General features: G+C 37.6%; 1 protein-coding gene across 1 annotated transcript; it reads right to left on the bottom strand.

Annotated features, from left to right (window-relative positions):
• Window positions 1-1,277: 1,277 nt before the first annotated feature.
• LOC113040484 (opsin-5-like) lies at window positions 1,278-15,831 on the bottom strand. The gene is made up of 4 exons (XM_026198811.1): window positions 15,747-15,831; window positions 4,630-4,768; window positions 2,955-3,150; window positions 1,278-2,015 (listed from the first exon to the last, which is right to left on the bottom strand). Exons 1-4 carry the CDS (start codon window positions 15,829-15,831, stop codon window positions 1,518-1,520), a joined length of 918 nt encoding a protein of 305 aa, XP_026054596.1. The 3' UTR covers window positions 1,278-1,517.
• Window positions 15,832-23,658: the final 7,827 nt, after the last annotated feature.

The following is a 23,658-nucleotide window of genomic DNA, read 5'->3' as shown; positions in this document are numbered from 1 at the left end:
GACAGCAAAATGGAGTAGTTGATATTGCTTGCAAAAATAAATTTTGGTCAGAATACATGGATCGTTTTTGCCACTGATACAACCAATGATGTGGTTCTCACATGCGGCACCAAATTAATGTAGTGCTCAGATGTCATTTAAGTGTGAGCATGTCAGATGACTCCTTCTTTCTTTTATTTTGGGGCACCAGATAATGCATTTCATCTATAGTAAAAACAATCAATTAGAATTGTAAAAACTGACTCCTTGGTTCAGACAAGCCAACAGAATGTTCCATCTTTTCAAAACTTCCAATTTGTTATACACACTACATGTAATATAATATTTAAAGTTGGCATTACAAAAAATAAAATAAAAATAAAAAGGAAAAGTCAGCTTTTAGGTAATTTTAAATATTGATAAACTATAATGTCAAGTTTGATCACTCATTCCACCATGCTTGTAATTGCCGCTAATGACTTCATCTTGACTTGGTTTGAGTATTAATATTTTTTATTTCATAAGCAAAGTATTCAATATTTTCCTTTAGGTTACTATGCACACAATTTTAAAGTGCAAATTAAGGTTATGAATTGTTTAACTTTGCTTATGTAAAGTTATAAAGGTTAAACAATTTGAAACTCACATAGTTGCATAAGTGAGTAGCCTTTTAAAATAACATTGTGGCTAGAGGAATACCTATAATCCTTTGCACTTGGATAATTTAAATGTGCATGTTTCATCAAAACATGGGGACTTACAAAGATGTATACATTAATTGTTATTTAGATTTACATGTTGATGTTATATGTAGTGTTTTCAGCGTTTTTACATTTTAGGTTACCGTTACTGTGATTAATGTTCATTTTGGATAGGTTTGCCAAGATCTTTGAATATATCCATATCAACATTTGCTACACAATTATACGTTTATTAACTTTCAGGGCTAGACAGTTGTGAAAACGTTTTTTCCTATAGCCACAATGTTCTGGATGTAGCATAGTCTGTTGTTTCGCCAGAAGATTGAGGCATTTTCATTAATTGAGACCTTTTAATTAAAAAATAGTGAGGTCCATATGCATGGATAAATTTAACTTTAGTAAGATCAACCATTATACCTTTCAAAAATGTGTTATATTTAAGTACAACTAACTAGTTCTAGTTTTAATTTGGTACAACTAACTACTGAAGTTGAGAAGATTCCAAAATGCTTTGCAGCTCCTTACCTTATTTAACTAATCTTTTGTTATTTTTCACAGTGAATGAATCAAAGTTCTTTGAACATGCCTTCAGTAAAACCACGAAAGCTAGTCTGATAAAAATTGTGAACAGCAACAGTTGCTACGGTAGAATTGGTCAGTAACCTTTTTAAGGTGCAGGGTCAATTGTTTTGCAGCTCCTTATACATGACATCAGTATCAGAAGTGACCACAGTTTGTCTCTGACACATCAAACTTCTGGCCCGAAGTTTAATTTTGAGGCTGCCTATTCATCTATTCCTCACACTTGTCCTGGCATGAGGAGAGCCTAGAGAGCCTTCACAGAAGGTCAGCCTGCATGTTCTCCGGCAGCTGACTCACAGTAACCTCACTGCAGGATGTACCAATCAGCACACGGGCAGTCCTTTGAGGTGGGGTCTGTTGACAATGAGGGTCCGACTCAGTGCAATGAAGACAAGCCCCATGGCCGTCCACCAGGCCATTGGAGAGTCGAGTAGAGTTGCTGGCATCCTTGTTGCAGCGTAGAGATGTTTGCCGTTGAAGATCCTTCTCACCAGGCACAGGGCTTCCTTTACACGGACTGGAACATATTCGTTTGCGAATATGAGCAGTGTCCTTGCTCAGAGATTTACGAAAGTTAGGCTTGAATACCAGGTACACCACAGGGTTGTAGGTGGTGGAGGATTTGGCAAAGATAGCTGCTAAAGCAAAGGCTATAGGCGGGACTTTACTGTGTTCCACAAATGCGGCCCACATTGCCACAACAGCATAAGGACTCCAGGCCGTCAGAAAGCCAATGCACACCGCCACTGAGAGCTATGAGAGAAACCGAAATAACTTATGAGAACATTTCCACATTTTCTGGAGAAAAGAAGCAAATGGGTCATTTTTCATTAGCAGCGGAAACAGTACTTTTCAACAGTAGAAATTAAGTCCCCCTGCAGTCATTACTTTAATCCCTTAAAACTAGTGACGTGACAATTATGTCTTCTTCCCTAAAATTGCATGGGAAAAACGGTAGCACTTTATTTAACAGTCCTGTTCCCGATGTACATACTATGTACTTATTATAGTAATTACAATAACTATGTAATAACTAGGTACTAATCCTGAACCTACCCCTAAACCTAACCCTACCCCATGTAGTTACCTTGTATTACCAGAACTCTCTATAAATACACTGTAAGTACAATATAAGTACAAGTAAGTACATGTACTGTAAAATAAAGTGCAACCGGAAAAACACTACATTCTTTCCTCACAATTACACTAGCTTGGACTACCTGTTCCACTTTCACCCTGTAGTTAGTGTACTTACACTATATTGGATTAATTTTGGCACATATGTCTGAACCAGAAACTAATTCAAAAGAATAAGAGGAAGAACAAATTGCACAGGGTTGTCTACAAGTTCATGTGCAGTATCAGAATGGTAATGCATTTTATGTATCACTCTCACCAACATTGGGCATATGCATGTACCAGTAAGTAATACAATTATCCTTTCACTAGAATATGTTATCAAACAGCTAACAATCCACTGCTAATGTTACATAAACCATGTTCCCGTTTGCCATCTCAGACAGCTTCTTTCTAAAAGTCTAAAATAATGGCCATATCGTCCAACATCATTTTTCATGGCCCTCTAGCACCCACTTGAATCCTTCTTGGGTTTCCTGGAGTCTGAAAATCTCTTTTAAATTACTCTGCATATCATTGCACCCAGTCCTTAAGCACTGAGGTTTGCACTCTCACCTTTACAATGAGGATATGTGCATTTGTTGTCTTGGTCTGTGGTGACACATGTTGCTGTACTGCCTGTCGTGACCCTCTTACAGTGATGAGAATCAGAATGTAGGAGAGAAGGATGATTGCGAGAGGCAGGGCATAGCAGAAGACAAAGAGACAGATAATATAGGACATGGACAGAGCATCCTGGCCTGGCGCATACCTGAAAGATGAAAAGAGGACAGAACATATCAGTGGTGACGGTAATCAGGAGCAATTCTAGAGTTTCTGGGACCTCTGAACAGTTTAATTCTCTGGGATAAATGTATTATTATTATTTTATTATTATTTTTTCATTTTAGTGACCCTGATATGCCTTTCTTCATATGCTCAGTATCACTGGGCCACCTGAGTTTGTGAGTTCAAGGTCCATCCAGGGTGGGTTTAAGCAAAATGGTTAAAGAGCATAACCCAGAGGTTGGTGAATCAAAACCATCCTCTACTAGGACTTATTTACTTGTATTACTTATAATACTTTGTTTTTGCTCAAAGCAAGACTGCCACAGTCCTATACTAAACTGGCCATCATTTAGCCAATTCTTGTAAATACCTGGGTATTGGATTTCTCCCCTCCTTGGTCCTGATGTAAAACACAAAGCCTCTTAGTCCTTGGATGATTGGAATACCGCACCAAAGTTTTGAGGAGCCATTGAATGAGACATTAATCTAATTTTGTGTTTCTCGACTTCAGTCTATGGCATCCATTTCTCAGAATGTTTTGGTTTCTGCCTGTCTAACAAAAACCCCACTGACTACATGATTAACCCGCTAATGGAATTTAGGCCTCATTACTGTGGCTATCTATTCCACAATCCAGACATAAAACACAAAACCTCTTAGTCCTAAAACTTTAGAAATGCTACATGAATGTTCTGAGGAGCTGTTGAAGTACACTTTGATCTAGTTCACTATGTTTGTTTCAAATACCATTCAAATGTCACTGAACCACCTGTCCAATACTGAGAATTATTGGGGGCACATAAACCCCAGCCCCAGTGGCCTAATGGATAAGGCACTGAGACCAGCCAGTGATTGTGGGCTCAAAGGCAGCACCATCCAAAAATAAAACCTCAAAAAGATTGGAGTAATATTGTCAGAGTACACTGCATGTGATCTCAATAGAACATGCAGTGCATTCGATTACTAGTGTGTCATTTTTGATGATAATATACTCTCTCCTATCCCAGTTCATTTTGCAACTATAAATAAGCTATTTGTACAGTAGGTTGACTTTCCAAAGAGTGAAAAGTACAACGTAGCTCTGTGGCACCACAAACTATCAAAGTGATCACGTTAAATTTTTCCTTTGGAATTTTATCCACTGGAATATGGCGCTTTTGACTTGGGTCAGTAATCAACTACCCAGAACACACACACACACACACACACACAGACACATACATACACACACAAAAACGCACAAACACAAAAACAAGCACATACAAACAAACAAAGACAAAGAACACCTGAACAACTGCAAAGCCCAGACAATCACACTGAAAACCATAGTATTGCGGCAGCCGTGGTGCCACTAATGGCATATAAATTGCACACCTCACCTTTAGGCTGACTTTTTGGCTTTCTTTGTCTGTGTTTCTGAGAATCTTTTAGTGCTTCCATTAACATCCTCCCAGGCACTTACCAGTCTATGCAGCATGCTGTCCCGTAGGGTTCAGGGCCATAGTGACCCCAATTTGCTAAGGGACCCACAGCAAACACCATGGCATAGCACCACACCCCCACTATCATCAGAAAGGCATGAGAGTAGGAGAATTTGTTCCCTGTTAAAGGAAAGCAAAATCATAGATTAGCATAGGTTTTAATGAAAAGTATTGTTCCCTCTTAGATGTTTCATACTGTGTATAAATATAATACTAGATATAAACATTACAATATTACATATAAACTTCTGATTAGAAACATAAAAGGAAAACTGAAAACACATTTTGAAACAAAATCCTTTTTATTTTAGAAGCACATTACTTCCTGTTGTCTCAATCATTCATCTCTTACATGCACTTATAACTGCATAATATAATACAAGGGAAATATTCTGTACCAAGAAAGCTATGCTGTGTAGATGAGTTATTGATCAAACATTAGTCATCCCTATTCCCTTATTCTTGTAATTTTCAAAAGTACATAAACAAATACGTATTTTTTTTTTTTTTAAATAGGCCATAGAACATTAAAATCATTTACAGTAGTGTGACATTTATTTTTTTAGGCCAAAACCCATAAGTGAGTAAGCATTTAACACTTCTTGTTCGATTGTCCTGAAGTGAGTGGTTTTTTGAATGGTGTTTGATTAAATATCTGATATAGGTTAAATTGGTTTAAGCTTTGTGAAGCTTTGTTTTTCTGTTGGAATCTCTGTCTTACTTTTTTAAACTGCTAAAATATAACTTATCAAACTAATTTTATATTCTTTACTTTCTAATCCAAACAATGAGTGCATCAAATGTATATGTTGTAGATGTGATGTTTACATCACACAAGTGTCTGCCTGGTGTGTTTTTAACATTCTATGATTTTTAACTGTAACAGTAGCAGTGGCCAGGTGTTCATTAGCACTTTAATATTCAAAGTCTTACAGTAGTAGCCTACTTAATATGGTGTACTGAAAAACAGCTACAGTGAATATTATATTTATACAACATAAATTATTCAACACTTCAGAAAGCCATCTGTAAATCTAAAACAACAACTCAAGCTTATTTTTATAAAAAAAAAATATAGGCTACCTTTTTTACACAGAAGACAAAAACTTTAATCTAAAACTAGCTAAAAAACGTTGGCGTCAAGGCTATTTACGTATGTTTAATCAAACGTGAACTTCACTAAAACAGGAAGATACCCTACTTCCCTATTTTAGGTTTCAGACATTTAAATAGACATTTCATTTAAGTACTAGCAAAAGTACTTTTTTCTCAGTTTACTGGCCAGTTACAATACTTTCATGTAACCCTCTTTCTGGCCACCCACTTTTCATCAAGTTCAATTTAAGTGATGTTAATCCAACAGATCCACAGGACAGCATCCAGGGCGCATTATACAGGTCCTTCTCAAAAAATTAGCATATTGTGATAAAAGTTAATTATTTTCCATAATGTAATGATAAAAATTAAACTTTCATATATTTTAGATTCATTGCACACCAACTGAAATATTTCAGGTCTTTTATTGTTTTAATACTGATGATTTTGGCATACAGCTCATGAAAACCCAAAATTCCTATATCAAAAAATTAGCATATTTCATCCGACCAATAAAAGAAAAGTGTTTTTAATACAAAAAAGTCAACCTTCAAATAATTATGTAAAGTTATGCACTCAATACTTGGTCGGGAATCCTTTTGCAGAAATGACTGCTTCAATGCGGCGTGGCATGGATGCAATCAGCCTGTGGCACTGCTGAGGTGTTATGGAGGGCCAGGATGCTTCGATAGCGGCCTTAAGCTCATCCAGAGTGTTGGGTCTTGCGTCTCTCAACTTTCTCTTCAAAATATCCCACAGATTCTCTATGGGGTTCAGGTCAGGAGAGTTGGCAGGCCAATTGAGCACAGTAATACCATGGTCAGTAAACCATTTACCAGTGGTTTTGGCACTGTGAACAGGTGCCAGGTCGTACTGAAAAACGAAATCTTCATCTCCATAAAGCTTTTCAGCAGATGGAAGCATGAAATGCTCCAAAATCTCCTGATAGCTAGCTGCATTGACCCTGCCCTTGATAAAACACAGTGGACCAACACCAGCAGCTGACATGGCACCCCAGACCATCACTTACTGTGGGTACTTGACACTGGACTTCAGACATTTTGGCATTTCCTTCTCCCCAGTCTTCCTCCTTGATTTCCGAATGACATGCAAAATTTGCTTTCATCCGAAAAAAGTACTTTGGAACACTGAGCAACAGTCCAGTGCTGCTTCTCTGTAGCCCATTTCCTGCACACGCCTGTGCACGGTGGCTCTGGATGTTTCTACTCCAGACTCAGTCCACTGCTTCCGCAGGTCCCCCAAGGTCTGGAATCGGTCCTTCTCCACAATCTTCCTCATTGTCCGGTCACCTCTTCTCGTTGTGCAGCGTTTTTTGCCACACTTTTTCCTTCCCACAGACTTCCCACTGAGGTGCCTTGATACAGCACTCTGGGAACAGCCTATTCGTTCAGAAGTTTCTTTATGTGTCTTACCACATTTATGTTGCCTCTATCTTGAGGGTGTCAATGATGGCCTTCTGGACAGCAGTCAAGTCGGCAGTCTTACCCATGATTGCGGTTTTGAGTAATGAACCAGGCTGGGAGTTTTTAAAAGCCTCAGGAATCTTTTGCAGGTGTTTAGAGTTAATTAGTTGATTCAGATGATTAGGTTAATAGCTCGTTTAGAGAACCTTTTCATGATATGCTAATTTTTTGAGATAGGAATTTTGGGTTTTCATGAGCTGTATGCAAAAATCATCAGTATTAAAACAATACAAGACCTGAAATATTTCAGTTGGTGTGCAATGAATCTAAAATATATGAAAGTTAAATTTTTATCGTTACATTATGGAAAATAATGAACTTTTATCACAATATGCTAATTTTTTTAGAAGGACCTGTAGATCAACTAACACGGTCATAGGTTGTTTAAATGACAAAAGAAATTAATTGACACATATTTGACAATCGGCTGTATATTGTAAATGGTATAGTTAACAATTAGATATTTTGAATAAAAAAGGAAAATCTAATTAAAAGTAATACATCTGTCATTGTGCCTGCATGACGCGTCATGGAAATAATAAGTAATATATCACCCCCAAAATAAAAAAAAGCCTTCATTTTATGTACTCTTGCGGTGGGGGGAGAGGGGTGGGGGTTGGTTGGTGGCTACATCCGCTTAGTTTGCTTATGCCAATGCGTAATGGCTTCTTCTTCTTTTATTATCACTTGCACTGCTTGCACACATTTATAGTGTAGCCTTCTCTCTCATCAGCGAGGGATTCAAAAGTGATAAATGCAGTGAAATAGTTAGGCTGACAGGGAAGATTTCCGAACTATTGACACACATCCAAACTTTAACTCTCAGGTTATGTTCGGGTCAATTTGACCCGGAGAGAATATCTTTCTCCCAGAAATGTTACTTAATGTTATCGCATTAGACTAAGATTTACTTATTTATTTATATTTATTTATTTATTATTTATTCAACCATGTTTCACTTGTGGTGTTCTCGGTCAAAAATGTCCGGTCTACAAAAAATATCTTATAAATCTCTTGTTAAGCAATATTATCAGCTAATATTGGTATCAATCTTTTTGTCAGTTTTACAATTATTGTGTGTATGCTTAACGAAAGACAAAGACCTTGAGGAGGATCGGGATCAAAAGAGGTCTTTACTCACATTAGGTTAGGTTACAATACAAATAACAGCATTAACATAGACAATCACAGACCAGGAGGAACTGAACAGACCGGGTATTTAATCACACAGAATGTAATGAGGGAACTGGAGACAGGTGGGGAATAATCAATTAACAAAACAAGAACAGGAAGACCAAATAAGGAAACAGAAAGTTCATAAACATAACAGTCAGCTTGTTTTCTTTCAATTAGGAAAAAATGTAATAATAAAGTTAATAATACCGGCCTACAGAAAAATTGCTTATAAATCTGTTGTTGCGCTATATTATTACAAAAAAATATGATTCAATTTTTTTCCTTTCAGAAGCATGTTTATCATGTTCGTGTTCAAATACCATACACTTAAAGGGGGGCGGGGGGGGGGGGGGAATGCTATTTCATGCATACTGAGTTTTTTACACTGTTAAAGAGTTGGATTCCCATGCTAAACATGGACAAAGTTTAAAAAATTAAGTTGTACGTTTGAAGGTTCCGGTTTGTCACAAGTTTCGGAAAGTTTTTTTTCAAGTATGGCTCTGTGTGACGTTAGATGGAGCGGAATTTCCTTATATGGGTCCTAAGGGCACGTCTGCCCGAAGAGTGCGCGCTCCCGTATAGCAGAGCACTGAGAGCACAACAGGCATTCACTGTTCAGAGCGAGAGCGTCACGAAATGTCACAAAAGTAAAACTGCTTAAAATATCTCTGCCTCCTTGTTAGTGCGTCCGCCTCCCATGCCGGAGACCAGGGTTCGAGCCCCGCTTGGAGCAAGTTGTTGCTGCTGCTGCTTTCGTTCAGTTTCAGCCTCGGGATCTGATTCTGGATCATAAATAAATGGCTGAATCTGACTGTAAGCCATGGGTGATGGTTTTTCCCTCACGGTAATGTCACAGCTTCCACATGCTCTCAACGCAAAAGCCTACTGGCGCTCGTGATTCACATATAAACTCTTTCACTTATATTAGAGAATGTGTCTGTTCCTAAAACTGGCAATTAAAAAAAAATGTTCAAAACAATTCAACTGCTCTCTCCTGAAGAGGACTAAAAAATCCAAGCGATAAATAATTCAACCGCTGGGTTACGTCTGACTCAAGACCCAGGTGTAACACAAAAACTGCACAAACACTGGTTGTTACATTTGACCCAGGAGCTAGGTAACACAAACACTACCCAAACAATGAAAAAATTACCAAAAAATGACTCAAAAGGCTCAACTCAGGATTTGGGTAAAAAAAATAAATAAGTGAAAACTAAAGAGTAATAATATTTCAAGTCTGGTCAAATCAACATGTCATGAATGTCATTTAGCATTCAATTATATATATATATATATATATATATATATATATATATATATATATATATATATACACACACACACACACACACACACACACACACATATATATATATATATATATATATATATATATATATATATATATATATATATATATATATATATATGGGCTAATGTGGAATGTTATATATGGGTTAAAAAATGCTTTGAAAATATAAATAAAATATAGACTATACACCACCATTCAAAAAAAAAAGGTCTGTAATATTGTTTTTAAAGTTTTGAAACAAATCTCTTTTGCTCAGTTTTTATTTTTTTTATTAAAAATACAGTAAAAAATCTAAAACTACAATTCTAAAGAACAATAGCTCCATTTCTCCAGGTTTCACGTAAACCCTTCAGAAATCATTCTGACTCTAAAAACATTTATTCTTATTATTATTGATGACTATAACAGAGATATAAATGAGGACAGCACTATAATAGTAGTTATTTTTAAAATTAGGAGCATTTGTTCCCTATTGATACTTCACCTGTACTGCGTCTGCTAAGAGAGCGCGAAACTTGTCACTTGAAAGCGAAAAACAGTGTTTGAGATTCATCGCAGAAGATTCAAGCAGCTGTAGTTATGTACTTTGTTTTTGTGTTAGAAAAATATACAAGACATTTCTGAGAAAATATTCTACAAGTGTGCAACTCTCATTGGATGAATTCACGTACTGATTTGTGGATGTTCAACATTTCTCCACTACTTCACATTTCTTGATGCTGGTGTGTAAATGCGTTTTGCACCACATTCACTGCAGCAAATTGTTTCAAAAATGTGAGCGTACGAGTTTCTAAATGTGTGATTTGTAGAATAGGAATTGTGCACCTGCAAAGAGAAGGTGTAACTGTTGAGTTGTGTTTGTGGGAGAGAAAAAAAGTCTACAGGTTTGCAACTATTAAAACATTTATCTCTGTGACTTCAAATTTACTGATACACGTGTGGCTTTTCTCTACAACTACAAATCGCACTGCCACAGGTGTTCAGTTGTTTTGAATCAAAAATAACTTCATAGGGACGTCTCGTGCACACTCTAAAAAGCGCACTGAAAGTTCTATTGCCAGTATCGCAGTCAGTATAATGAAACGCCAGCAACAGATGACTTTAATGTCTTCATGGATGAAAAAAAAGAAAAGGAGATGTGAGTTGGTTGATTAAGTAAATTAGCTCAGGTCATGGTAATCAAAATGCCTGTCTATTTATTTTTTTACAGTCTATGGTCTACACCTGTTGATGAGCTAACCTTAACATACACTGTTGCTAGGTAACTTCAGACCGTTAGCTAGCTAACCTAAACATTTAATGTTGCCTAGAACATTCTGTGTCCGCTTTAAACAGCAGCGTTTTCTGTCAGCAATGTATGACAAGCAGACTCTGGCTGCTGTTATAGGCTACTCAACTCATTATACTCAGATGCAGAAATAAAATAAGTCTTAATAATAAATGTTTTTCTAAACTTGAGCTATTGTTGTTCACAATATTTGTTCATTTAAAATGGAAGTTAATTTGTAAAAATTGATTTACTTGTTCAAAGAAAAGACTTAATGTCGAGCTAGGCTGAGTTAGCATATATTTTATATAGTGTTATGGTTATGTGGTGAGCCTGAGTATAGTTTTACACATCAGCCCAGTCTAGTCTGTAAAGTTATTGATACGCAGTCAGGGTTTCTTTTACACATTAATCTGAAAATGAATGTGGCACATCCAGTTTTTAAAATGTACATCCAGAGACTCTTTTCTGGCTATGTGGACTCAATATCATCATAACTCAGTTGTTTTCATATCAGAGCACAGATGAGGTGGAGCTGCTTCAGAACAGAGAATATTTTATGTTTAGAATATTATTTTTACATGGTCATATCATCACATGAGTGTGATTTCAAATTATTTACCTGCTCACTTGTGGGAGAGAAACAGAATCAGGCCCTGATATTTTTTTCTGTTGACTGTTATAGTATAGTATCAGTTGCGATGAACTTTTATTTTTTTTTATGCCATGCTTTCATATCAGAGAACAGATGAGGTGAAGCTGCTTAAAGACAGGGAGGGTGAGACAGGGAGAAGTAGCTCAGAGTTGCAGGCATGTGCTGTGTAAAGGGTCAGGTAATTAATTTTAATTATGTCATGTCAGAAACAGGCTAGCACATTTTCATATTTCATAGGTGAGACGGAAAATTTTTAGTGAACGTTTTTGACTTTGTCTTTGGTATTCAACAATAAATATAGTAAGACATCTTTTTCTTCTACATAGTAGCTTATTATTCTTTTTGGCAGAATTTATCATTATAAACAACTTAATTATGTAACTGTATGTAACTGGAGGAAATGGGATTCAAATCGAAAACATTTTTCCCCATTTTGTGTCCCCCCCACTTCTCAAACCAAAGTTACACCCTTGAATACCCAAGATTTTCTAGTAAGAACTCTATCTATTGTATTTTGGACTAGCTAGAGTTTGTTTATTAAGCATGCAGAACAACCACCCAATAAAGCATTACAATAATCTAACCTTTAGTTGGGGACACTTAATTTTTTGATACTGTTGGCACAGAAACTATAGGAATAGAACTGAACTGAGCCGGACGATGACATCACAGAATGAACAATGAACTGACTTTAACTGATAAACTGACTCTTTTCTGTTGTTCTCTTGCATTGTGAGCACATGATTTTTCCTGTGTAACACTTTAAAGCTGCTAAGAGACAATCTGTAATGTAAAAAGTACTATATAAATGTGACTAAGTGTCTCTCAAACTGAGTAAATGAAACCCTAAATAAAAAAAAAGAGAGAGGATTTTTCTCTTCAGGAGAGAAAAAAAACAAGAACTAGATAGAACTAAAAGGCCAAAAAGGAACCGAGGATATAGAATAAGTAGACAAGAGATCAAAAACAACTTGAGCAAGATCAAAAGGATAAATTCTGGCCCAAGAAACAGGTAAACACCAAAAACGAATCAGCAGAGACACAAGGAAAGAGAACCCGATATACATGTATAGAGCAGTACACATGAGGATCAGGTGAAAACAATCAAGCAGGCAAGGGCTAAACAAGGGGGCGTGACCAGGGGTAACAAGGAGGTGGGACAAGGGGAGCATGTGGCAGTCACGAACAAAGACAGAACCATGTGCTTAGACACATAACAAACAAAGAAACATGGAACAGAGACAAGATGGACAGGACTGTCAAGGCAGGATCCTGACATGATTAGAAAACCCATAGGTTAGATTTATGATATTTACTGTCATATGTAAAAATGACTATTAATATCCTTTGAAATATACTTATCTAATGGTAAAATACTATAATTATTGATTTTTATTTTTATTTTATTTCAGCAAACTAAAGTACACTAGCATATTTCTAGCTAGAGTCCATCTTCATCCATTTGATTCGACATTACAAACGTGACCCATTTAATTGAATGGACACTGCTGTTTATGACACCATAGCCAGGATGTAAAATATAAAGAATTTAAAACTACTGTTTTGCTTATGAGATCCTCTGAGATGGTAGTATGCGGGCTGTGAACTTATGAGTGAATCAGCCAAGCAATTACCATTGAGATGAATGGGAATGCTTACACACTGCTTGGTTCCCCTAAATTCTGTTTACACAGAATGTTTTTGTTTTGAATAATGTGAGATGTGAGCAATGGAATGGGAAAAAATGCAAGGTCTTGACATTAGATTTTTTAAAAAGCTGACTTATTTGGATTTAAACTCCACATTTTTATAATGATGTGTCATGTGCGAGATGCTGCAAAAGACACAAGACCCGAGCTCAAAAGTCCAATATTTCTGTCTAGTGCAAGCTTACATGGAAAATGGAAAAGAGGCAGGTGGAATGGAAAAGCGTGTTCTGTGTGAACATCCCCCAACACTGCTTACATTAACTATAATGTACTCTTTAATTAGGGCACATATCAGGTGCAGAATTAAAAATTCACAGCCTATCTGGCAACATGCCCTCTAAAATAAGGCTTTAACCGCATCCCAAATATATTTCCTTTTCTTCCACCTACAGAATCCATCTGTTCACTTGGTATCCTCCTTGCCATCTAAATCTTTGTTCTCAAGCTCACCTATATGCCGTTAAACTGCTCCATCTAAATTATCTCCTCTCTCCCACACGCACCTTCATCTTTTTAATAGTCAGTCAAAAGTTGAAATTGGCAAAACTAAAGAACTCTAATTAGGCCAACTGCTCCTGTCCATATGTGGGAGTATTGACCAAAAAAGTCAAATGAACACCTGGCATCTAAAGCCTGATAAAAGCTAGAATATCCAATAATCACACTAAAATCCATAAGTTAATTAATTTTCCTTTGGGATGCATCATGGCAGGACATAAAGGAATCCTGAAGCTCCTAATTCCTAATTAAGATATGGATGAAGGCCAGGGAGGAAGAAAAAATTATTTGGTGCGAAAGGTGTCAAGGAAGTATACCATAGCTTGGGAAGCAGACTTTGAGGCAGCAGACAGACGACAGAGCGGTGAGATTTGTCAAGCTGGATAAGCCGAAGAGGACGCCACACACAGCATAGCATAAACATGTCAGCTCTCCAAACAACCACCTGAGATAATGAGAGAGAAGCAGGTATAGAAAGCAATCAAGAATGGTTTTTGGGTTTCAAAATAATCACCATTACATTACAAATGTGGTACAGATCTGAAATGGCTGAAAAACATTCCTACCGTATTTTGAATGTGGCATTTAAATAGGAATAACATGGAAATGTCTCAGTTATGTCTGTAACCCTCGTTCCCTGAAGGAGGGAATGGAGACGTCACACTGGTACTGAAGGACGAATTGGGATCTCTCTTAGAGAAACCAATCCACTTTGAGTATTAACTAAATGAGCCAATGCACATTGGCATGCGATGATTACATCCAGCTGCATCAAAGCCACATCAAAGCACGAGTATAATAAGCCAGCAGGTGCAGTGCATACTCAGGTTTATGCTGTGGAGGGGGATGGAAGAGGGGGGATGGAATAACTCAACAGGGTCTACAGTATGGACACTCTGGAGCAGTTACAGCAAGCCAACACTAACTGGGCCTCTTGGTACTTCTACCAATTTGAGGTGAGAACACAGAGGGATACCAGCTCCACATGAAGTCTATAGAATCTAGCAAATATGTTGGGGGTTATCCAGCCCACATCTCTACAAATATCTGTCAGTGAGACTCCAAGAGCCACGGGAGCTGCCAAGAAAGGCCTCGGGACTACCTGGGAGTCGGCCAGCCCACACTATTGGCATGATTCATTGACTAAAAATACGTGCAGGACTCCTCCCCATTTGATGGAGGCCAGTGCAAGCTGGAGCAGAGTTTTCATTAACAGAAACTTCAGCGCAACTGACTGCAAAGGCTCAAAAGAGTCCTGCAATAGTGATTTAAGCAATAGAGACAGATCCTAAGGCTGGGGAGGATTTAACCTTATCGCCCTCCTCAAGAACCTAATGACCCAGGTCAAGCTTCCCTAAAAACCTCCCTTCCATGGGGTCATGATTGGCAGCAATTGGACAACACGACTCTGATCCGGGATTTTCAGAGGTCTCTCTCAATGAGAAGACCACCATTTGACAAACAGCTTCCACTTCGAGGAGTAAGACGGTGCTCTCGCAGAAGTAATGGTGTCAGCTTACCTCTTAGGATAGGTCTCCTAGAACCTCCGTGTCCCATCCAGGGACCAGACATGAAGTTTCCAGAGGTCTGGTTGTGGGTGCCAAAGGGTGCCACATATCCGAGTCAGTAGAGGAGGAGGAGGAGGTCACGGGCAAGTTGTGACAGAAGCGTAGACCATCTTGTCAGTTGATGTACGTAATAGTCACAGTGTTGTCTGTGTGGACCAGCATGTGATTGCCTCGTATGCACACTGCTAACAACTCTAGGCAGTTGATGTGCCAGTACAGCTGGGGACCCGTCCAAATCCCTGACACTGCATGCCCATCATGCATGGCCCCCCAGCAGATGGACATCTGTGTAAACCACAGAATGCCAGGAGACCTGTTACAGGGGCTCTCCCACCCAGAGAAATGCAAGGTCTGACCACGGGGTGAAGGTTTGGTGTCAGGCCGGTGTGACTAGGACCCGCTGAGTGCTGCATTGCCATGCCCAACCTCGGGACTCGGCCATGAATCTAATGACTGCTGCTGGAGTTGCCATATGCCCCAGGAGCCTCTGAAACTTTTTCAGTGGGATCAATGTCCTGCTCTTATCCAGGGAGTTCAACACCAACTGAGCACGTTGTTGCATGAGGCGTGATGTTTGTTCGACCAAATCCAACTGGATGGCTTCTGGCAGTGAAAAGTGCCATCCACGACCCACTGAGCTCATCATGCACTTCTGGAAAGAAAGGCACTGTGTTAAGGCCCTGGGACCAGCACTAGCCACCCCATGAAACCAATTATGCAGGCTCATGGGCTCAGGACATGATGTAGGTTACCACTCAAGCCAAACCCTCTCTGTAGAAAGGGCAAGCATAGCCACCAGATCCGGAATCAAATCCAACATCGCTGGCCACCCGGAAGCTCCACTGGTTTCAAAGCGCAGATGGAAGGAGGAGCCCTTGGAGGTCGGTTCCTCGGAGGGGAATACCTCACCACCACCGTAAGACCAGTCTGGCCACTGCCAGAAGCATCGCCCCCCTAGCCTCCCACCTACCCATCCACCTTGCTCTTGCCAGGGTGAACAGTAGAGCTAGGCAGAGGCACAGGAACACCCAAACCCCACCCCCCTCCGTCATGAATGCATTACTTGTCCACAAATGCTGCCTCAGCATGCTTAACACCCAGACACGTGAGACAGCGATCGTAACCATCACCGAGCGACAGGTAACAACCGCTTCCAGAAATGCACGGGTAGAGAAGCATCTTTAAAAATACAGCTTTAAAAAGAAATCCATTATTGAATTCTCTTTTAGAGATAGCTCTTTTAGTGTGCTGAAGCAAACAGGGGAGACCTGCAACACAAACAAGGGGCAGCGCAGCCTGATGTGTGCCACCCACTTGACACAGGAAAAAAACACAGCTGCTGAAGAGCCATTCTGCCAACATGAGAGGTGTAAAAAGTGCCCTGAACTTGTTGAGTTTCCTCAAAGCAGATGTCAGAAGCAGAACGATATGACCACACAGCTCCAAAGCGAAAAGATGAGTATGCGTTGTACCTGTTGCCTTATTATACTCATGCTGTTTTTAGCAGCAGCTGGATGCTATCATTGCAACCCAATGTGTATTGGCTAATTTAGTTTACACTCGAAGTGGATTGGTCTCTCTAAGCGAGATCCCAATTAGTCTGACATTTCCGATGTGACATCAATAGTGACTGACTGAAAGAGAACAATGAATCACATGCACATTGTCATGGAAGCCATTTTTTTAAATTGTGAAATCTCATGACTATACATTTATTTGTGTAATTTAGATTGTGTGTCTCACAATATCACTTTGTCTTACATTTGTGTCTGTATATCTCACAATTTATACTTTATTTCTTAATTTTGCATGTTTATTTCTAGCAATTCAAATTTTATATCTTGCAATGTGTTTTTTGTCTTACAGTTTTGAATGTATACCTCAGAATGGTTTCTATATTTTTTTGTAGGTCACATTTGAAACTATTTCTTGTAAATGTGATTTATATATCTCACAATTTAATGTTAAATCTCAATTACCATTTTATTTCTTGTAATTTCACATTTTTATTTTACAATTTAATTTCGTCTATCTCTTAAAATTATTAGTTTTTGGCACAAATGTGACCCCCCCCCCCCCCCCCCCATTACTACAACTTTATATTTTGTATTTGTGAATTTCTCTTAATTTTTGTATTTTCTCAGTTTATTTCTCTCAACTTATTTTTTTTTTAAACTTTATCTCAATTATTACTTTTATTTTTTACTCTTAAGACTGACAAAGGTTTCCATACATTGTTGATTTATATAACTAGAACAAAAAAAAACAATACTAATTGTGATTGTCATGAAAAAAGCAAAGCCTAATATTGTGACTCAACCATTTTCGGCATGCTAAAATTTCAATATGCCGCATTTTTGGTTACTAGTAGGTATTTCTAGTCAACTGCAATATCCAGCTATATACAATTTGTCACATTGTGGCACCAGTGTTAGGCAGTTCTACTTCAGCTTTGGTCCTGTGTCAATGAAATGGTGAATCATAGCTGCTTTAGACATTGTCTCTGATATGGGAGTGGGAATATTTTAGCACAGGCTTCTTGTGGCATTTGCCTACTTGTGAGCAAAGGATGATGGAATCGCCAAGGGAAAGAGAGTAACTGTCATCCCAAGGTCACTAATAGATAAATTTATGATGAAGAATTCTGCCGGCTTGAGAGATGATCTCTTACGATACGCAACAAGAAGCAGGATGCCATTTCCCAAGAGTGACAGAATACCTAAAAAAAGAGAGAGAATTTTTTTTTGGTGAATAGACAGTAACATTTTTTTTTCCTTGTTCTAACACCCTGCAACCCCTATTTTACTGTTTTGTTATTGCTCTGACAGCTTGGCAAGACCTAAAATGGCTATGATTTATTTGGGTACTTTACGATTTGAAGTCACTCTTAAAACTGCTGTATGTCCTCTTGCTCCATTTGCCAATGACGTCTGAAGCTTTGTTCTAACATCCCTCAACACTTAAAAATTTCCAATACAGTATTGCTGTAATTCAAGAAACAAAATGAAAAAGAAAATTGTGGCCTAATAGAGAGTTTGACTCCTAACCCTAAGGTTGTGGGTTTGAGTCTTGGGCTGGCAATACCACAACTGAGGTGCCCTTGAGCAAGGCACTGAATCTCCAACTGCTCCCCGGGTGCCGCAGCATTTTTATTTTTTTTATTTTTTTTGCTTACCTAACATTATTTTCCAGGCAATGAAGTAAAGCAGTTAAACCTTAAATACCTTGGGGTGTTTCATGCAATGAATGCATCCTATTAAGAAATTCTAGGAATTAGCAGTTTATTTACAATAATGAAGACCATCAGACCAATAAAGAACATTAAGAGCATCAAGATAATACTTTCAAAGCTGACTGTTCATATTCTAACATGAAGCATATTTTGGTATCTGGGTCAATAGTGTTTTTTTCAAACATACGTTGAAAATGCAATTAATCATGTAAATACAATGACTTGAAGACAAAGTACAAAGACATCTCTGCAATGATGAGAATGTTTTACACTTCCCAATTACATTTTTAATTTTTAAAATTACAATTAATTTTTTGATACAGTCAAGAAGGTAAGTCCAAAATGTAAGGGAAACATAACTGGCCTGATCACATTGTGTATCAAGGTCAAGTTTCCTAAAACATTTGGTAATATGAGATTCTTATGACAGGGCAAGGTTAGTTCAGGCTGTAAAATGTCAAAAATAATTCATGATATTTGTAAAAACCACATGATAAATTGTATGATATCAACATGTATAGATCCCCATCCCATTTCTCCTCTCTCTCCCTCAACTTTACTATATCTCTCGACTGTTCTAGACTATAAATAAAGGCTAAAAAGTCAATAAATAATGTAGAAGCGATCAGTTGTAAGTGCATGGACTCACAGAAGGTTGTGTATATAGAACCCATGAAGACATCGTGTTCCTTTGGGATTTTGGAAACAAAATGGGAAGTTTCCGTGGTATTTCCCATCTGCAAAGAAGATAAAAGACAAGAAGTTTAGATGAACAGTGGGAAAAACACGAGGATGAAGCTGTGGTAAAACAAGAACAAGTATTAAGCATTCATGAGTGAGATGAGGGTTTTCAGGGCAGAATCAGGGGACTTTGTGGTTTATTGAGCTTTTTGGTGAGTCCATTACAGTTGAGATTAGCAGCTCATCTCTCTGAAAAGAGCCAGATTTCCACTCACAGCTAATGCCAACACAAAAATGTCCAGTCCAATTGTTTTATGGAACATGTAGAGGAAAAGGGAGTGAAAATGTGTATATATATAAACATTTTTTTTGAAAAAAAAAAATGTATTTGTCAGTTCTTCAGTCAACCCTTCAGACAAGAATACATGAAGATAAACACTCAAATTTAGAAAAAGCATGAAAACGGCTAAAAACAGCTATGTGGGAAACTGTTTGCTTGTGGAAAGAGTTTATAAAGTTTCATGGTTATTAAACAATAATATATGACCAAAGAAAAGCCCTGATTGTTCAATCAGAATCTAGGTCCCAGAGACCTGCCTTTTCCCTCTCAAAAGATAATGTTTTTCCCCACTAGAAGCTCACAAACACTTTCTTTGTTTTCTGTCCTTAAATCCTCCTGAAAACACACACTCAAACTGGCCATGTGTGTATGTGTGTGTGAATAGTTTATTTAGAATAGAAACATAAAGATGTTCATGTGCTGATATCCATGCAAAGTCAAAGCCTCTTACAATCTATACAGAACTGGAGGATTCAATGACCATACGGCCTACTTTCTGGAGGCTGATAAATGTCATCTCAGCTGTTATGAAATGCAGGAGTGATGCTTCAGCCTGTGCCTGAGGTGTAGGGACACAGCTCGCATCTCTGTCAGTTTACCTAATGAGTCACCTTTATACAGATGCACACATAATAACAAGATACAAATAACAATTTTATTACATACCACTCTTTGATACTGGATTCTTGATTAGTGACCTAGAAATAGTACAGAATGCTAATATATTTAATTTTTTTTACATTTTATTATTCTTTGTTTATATTTTGTTTGTTAAAATATTCTCTTAATTACCATATTTACATGTCTCACACACACACACACACACACTCACACACACTCTCTCTCTCTCTCTCTCTCTCTCTCTCTCTCTCTCTCTCTCTCTCTCTCTCTCTCTCTCTCTCTCTCTCTCACACACACACACACACACACACATATTGGATGTTTAAGTGAATGTGTGTTGCTTACATAGTGCTAAACAAAGAAGGACATTACTTATGCACTGACAGCCAATCCAGCAAAAACACATTCTGTGTAACACTGTTTCATTTCACGTTGGCACTGCCTGTTCTCTATTTGATCTGAAATGACTTCATGCAGCCAAACATTGTTTTTCTGTTTGTTTGTTTTTCGCTCTTTTATTTTATTTAATGGTTGGCTGCACAAGGGTACACATTATCTGACTCAAAATAACTTTTTTTTTTTTTTTATGTGAATCGAGGACAAATTGCTCCTTTTAGAATATTATGAAATTTCATTGAAGTCGCTGGCAATGTACCTACTAGGAGATATTGAGAGCCCTAAATCAATGCCAGGTATCAAAACTATATAAGAAAGACAGACATCTTACAGAATGTAAGTTTATAAAAAAATATTCATGTACATTTTTAAAGAGGAAAGATAGAAATTCTAGAATAACTGCCTTAATAATCATTCTTCGTGATACAACTTTTTTTCAACTTGAATTTTTTAATGTACAAAATGACTTGTTCAGCCGAATTGTAAAAATCGGGTTAGATGAATTTACTTATAAAAAATGGGTGGAAACCCATTATCTTAGGAAAATAACTAAATGTTTAACTACAATTAATTCACTCCAGTTGTGCAGTTGTCTGAATTATCTAAATAAATGTCTAAATAAAAATGGTAAACAGGTTTCAGTTTACTGAATAAAGTGTAGCATGCTTACTAAAGCAAAATGTTTACTTATTTTTTCCTCTAGCCCAATTACTTACATACAAAGTGTCTGAACAAGTCATTTTGCATTAAATTAATTATCATTCAAAAGTAGTAATCAAATGTATTAACATTCAACAGCATATATAGTTGCAGTCTATCTTTCTGTTTCTCTCTGCTTACTGTAAATTAATTCTGGAATAAATGAAACCCATGGCCTATGCAGACACTCAGCATTGCAGCATAATATATTAATGGGGATGTCTTGGCCTAATGGTTTGAGGGTTTGAGTCTTGTACCGGCAGAGATTGTACTGTAGGTGTACAGTACAGCGCTCTCTCCCACCTTCAATACCATGACTGAGGTGCCCACTGTTGCTGACCTAAACTACAAGAGTATTGCATCTCACTATAGTCCTTGTAAAGCATAATGAAATCAATTCTGCTGCATTGTACCTTGACTTTGATTCATATGTCCTCATCAACAAAATATATAATATATTTCAAATGTAGGATGAGTTTTGATAAATTCTACTCTAATCATCACAATGTAAAATCATCTTCACTGCTCTGGCATACACTGGCATGTCACGTTTGACCTCTTCCAATGAACAAAAAATAACAAGTTCAGTGAGCTTATTTTAAAACGTGTTTCAAATGAATAATTGCACCTTAAAGAGCCACACAGATGGGAAATCAAAAATGACCTGTATTACAGTGTATGATGTAGCTGTCCATCAGTGATAACAATGTGCAAAGTAATTAAACCAAAAAGTACATGATTCATAAAGTTATTGGCTTCTAAAGTAAGGAGTCGACTCTGAATCGCTGAAACTACCGTCTCCGCCTACCGTCTTGGGAGAAACAAAACTACTCTGACCTGCCCCACCCCCCTCACAGACGCTCTGGTTGGTGTGAGAGCATAATGTCGAAATGCTGCCGAATATATTCTGTGATAAAGTAATCCATATGAAAACAACGCGATGTCTGTTTTTCACGTCTCCCTTCATTATATCTAATGTGACCACGCCCCCGCGCTGAATGCGCTATTCAGATTCAAACTGAAGCGCGCGGCTTGAATACACCCACACAGAAGAAAAAGCAGCGAGACTGTTCAAGTTTTTTATTTTACTGTTTGCTTCGCGATGAGAGGAATAAGACATAATTCACCCCAAACAGATGCTAACGCATAGTTTACCGTGGAGGTGTGTGCGAACAACCAATCAAAACTGACTATGTCAGTTGACCAATCAGAACACAGTATGCTACCGAAAGGTGGGGTTTAAGGAAACTGAATCTTTTGAACAGCTTCGCACGAACGGTTTGGGGATCTCTGAGAATTGAGGTAATTTTAAAATGATATTTTGACAAAATGACAATGTTTTTTAACCTTTGATGGATTTAAACCTATTGTACAGGACTTATAAACATTGATAGGAAGCTTAGAATTTTCATCTTACTGGCTCTTTAATCACACAATTCATAATTTTGCTCACAAGCTGGAAACTGCGGTAAATTGTATGTATAGGCATTTACATGTTTTTACAGGCTCGCAAAAATGTAGGCAGAGTCACATATTTCCAATGAGAGTAAAAGCACTGCATGTGTTATACAGTGAGGCTTCATCCATATGTGGTCTGTCAAGGAACTCTAACCATCACACTGTTTTTTTGCTTTATGTATTGAAATGGCAAAATAAGTAGAGCTCCTGCATGCTCATCTCATATGATTCCCGCTCTGTGGCAGTAAGAAGACTCATTACCAGCTCACGCCAAGCATATCTCTCCACCTGTATTCAAATCCTGAATGAGTAATTCCATCAAAAGCTGTCATAATGCCAAAAACTGTTTCTTTCTCAAGACCTGAATAGAATGTAATGAGTACTACCCTAATAAACTGAAGAAATAGATGAGCCTTGGATTGAGACTGCACAGATGGTTTAGAAAGAACTAGACATTATTACTATTCAGAAATGAGTTTAAGTTTGATTAAAAAATTAGAAAGATTTTCTATTTTCTGTTTTGCTTATTATTTTATGGACATAAAAGTGAAAAAATGCAAACATACAAAACAAACATCTGTTGGGGTTTAGCATTTGAATGATTATGTAATTAACATTGCACATCATTGACTACATCATTAACATCTACTAAACACCATTGAACATTTCAACATCTGTTGTCCAGTGATGTACATGCATCAACATTAAACTGTTAAAGCGATCATTCTCCGCAAAATTAACAGTATTATTTAGTCACCCTTATGTCATGCGAATTTCTTTTATGGATATTTTGCTGAATGCCTGGGCTGAATCAGTCTA

The sequence above is a fragment of the Carassius auratus genome, chromosome 22, assembly GCF_003368295.1.
Source record: "Carassius auratus strain Wakin chromosome 22, ASM336829v1, whole genome shotgun sequence".
NCBI lineage: Eukaryota > Metazoa > Chordata > Actinopteri > Cypriniformes > Cyprinidae > Carassius > Carassius auratus.
This window is presented reverse-complemented; position numbering and strand designations above follow the sequence as displayed.

Excerpts from the sequence above, each read along its gene's own strand:
- LOC113040484 (XM_026198811.1), bottom strand. The coding sequence starts at position 15,831 with ATGGCAATGCAGCACTCAGCGGGTCCTAGTCACACCGGCCTGACACCA. Across the intron at positions 4,769-15,746 it reads CAGACCTTGCATTTCTCTGG|GGAACAAATTCTCCTACTCT; the intron begins GTGGGAGAGCCC and ends TTCCTTTAACAG. Across the intron at positions 3,151-4,629 it reads ACAGCATGCTGCATAGACTG|GTATGCGCCAGGCCAGGATG; the intron begins GTAAGTGCCTGG and ends TTCATCTTTCAG.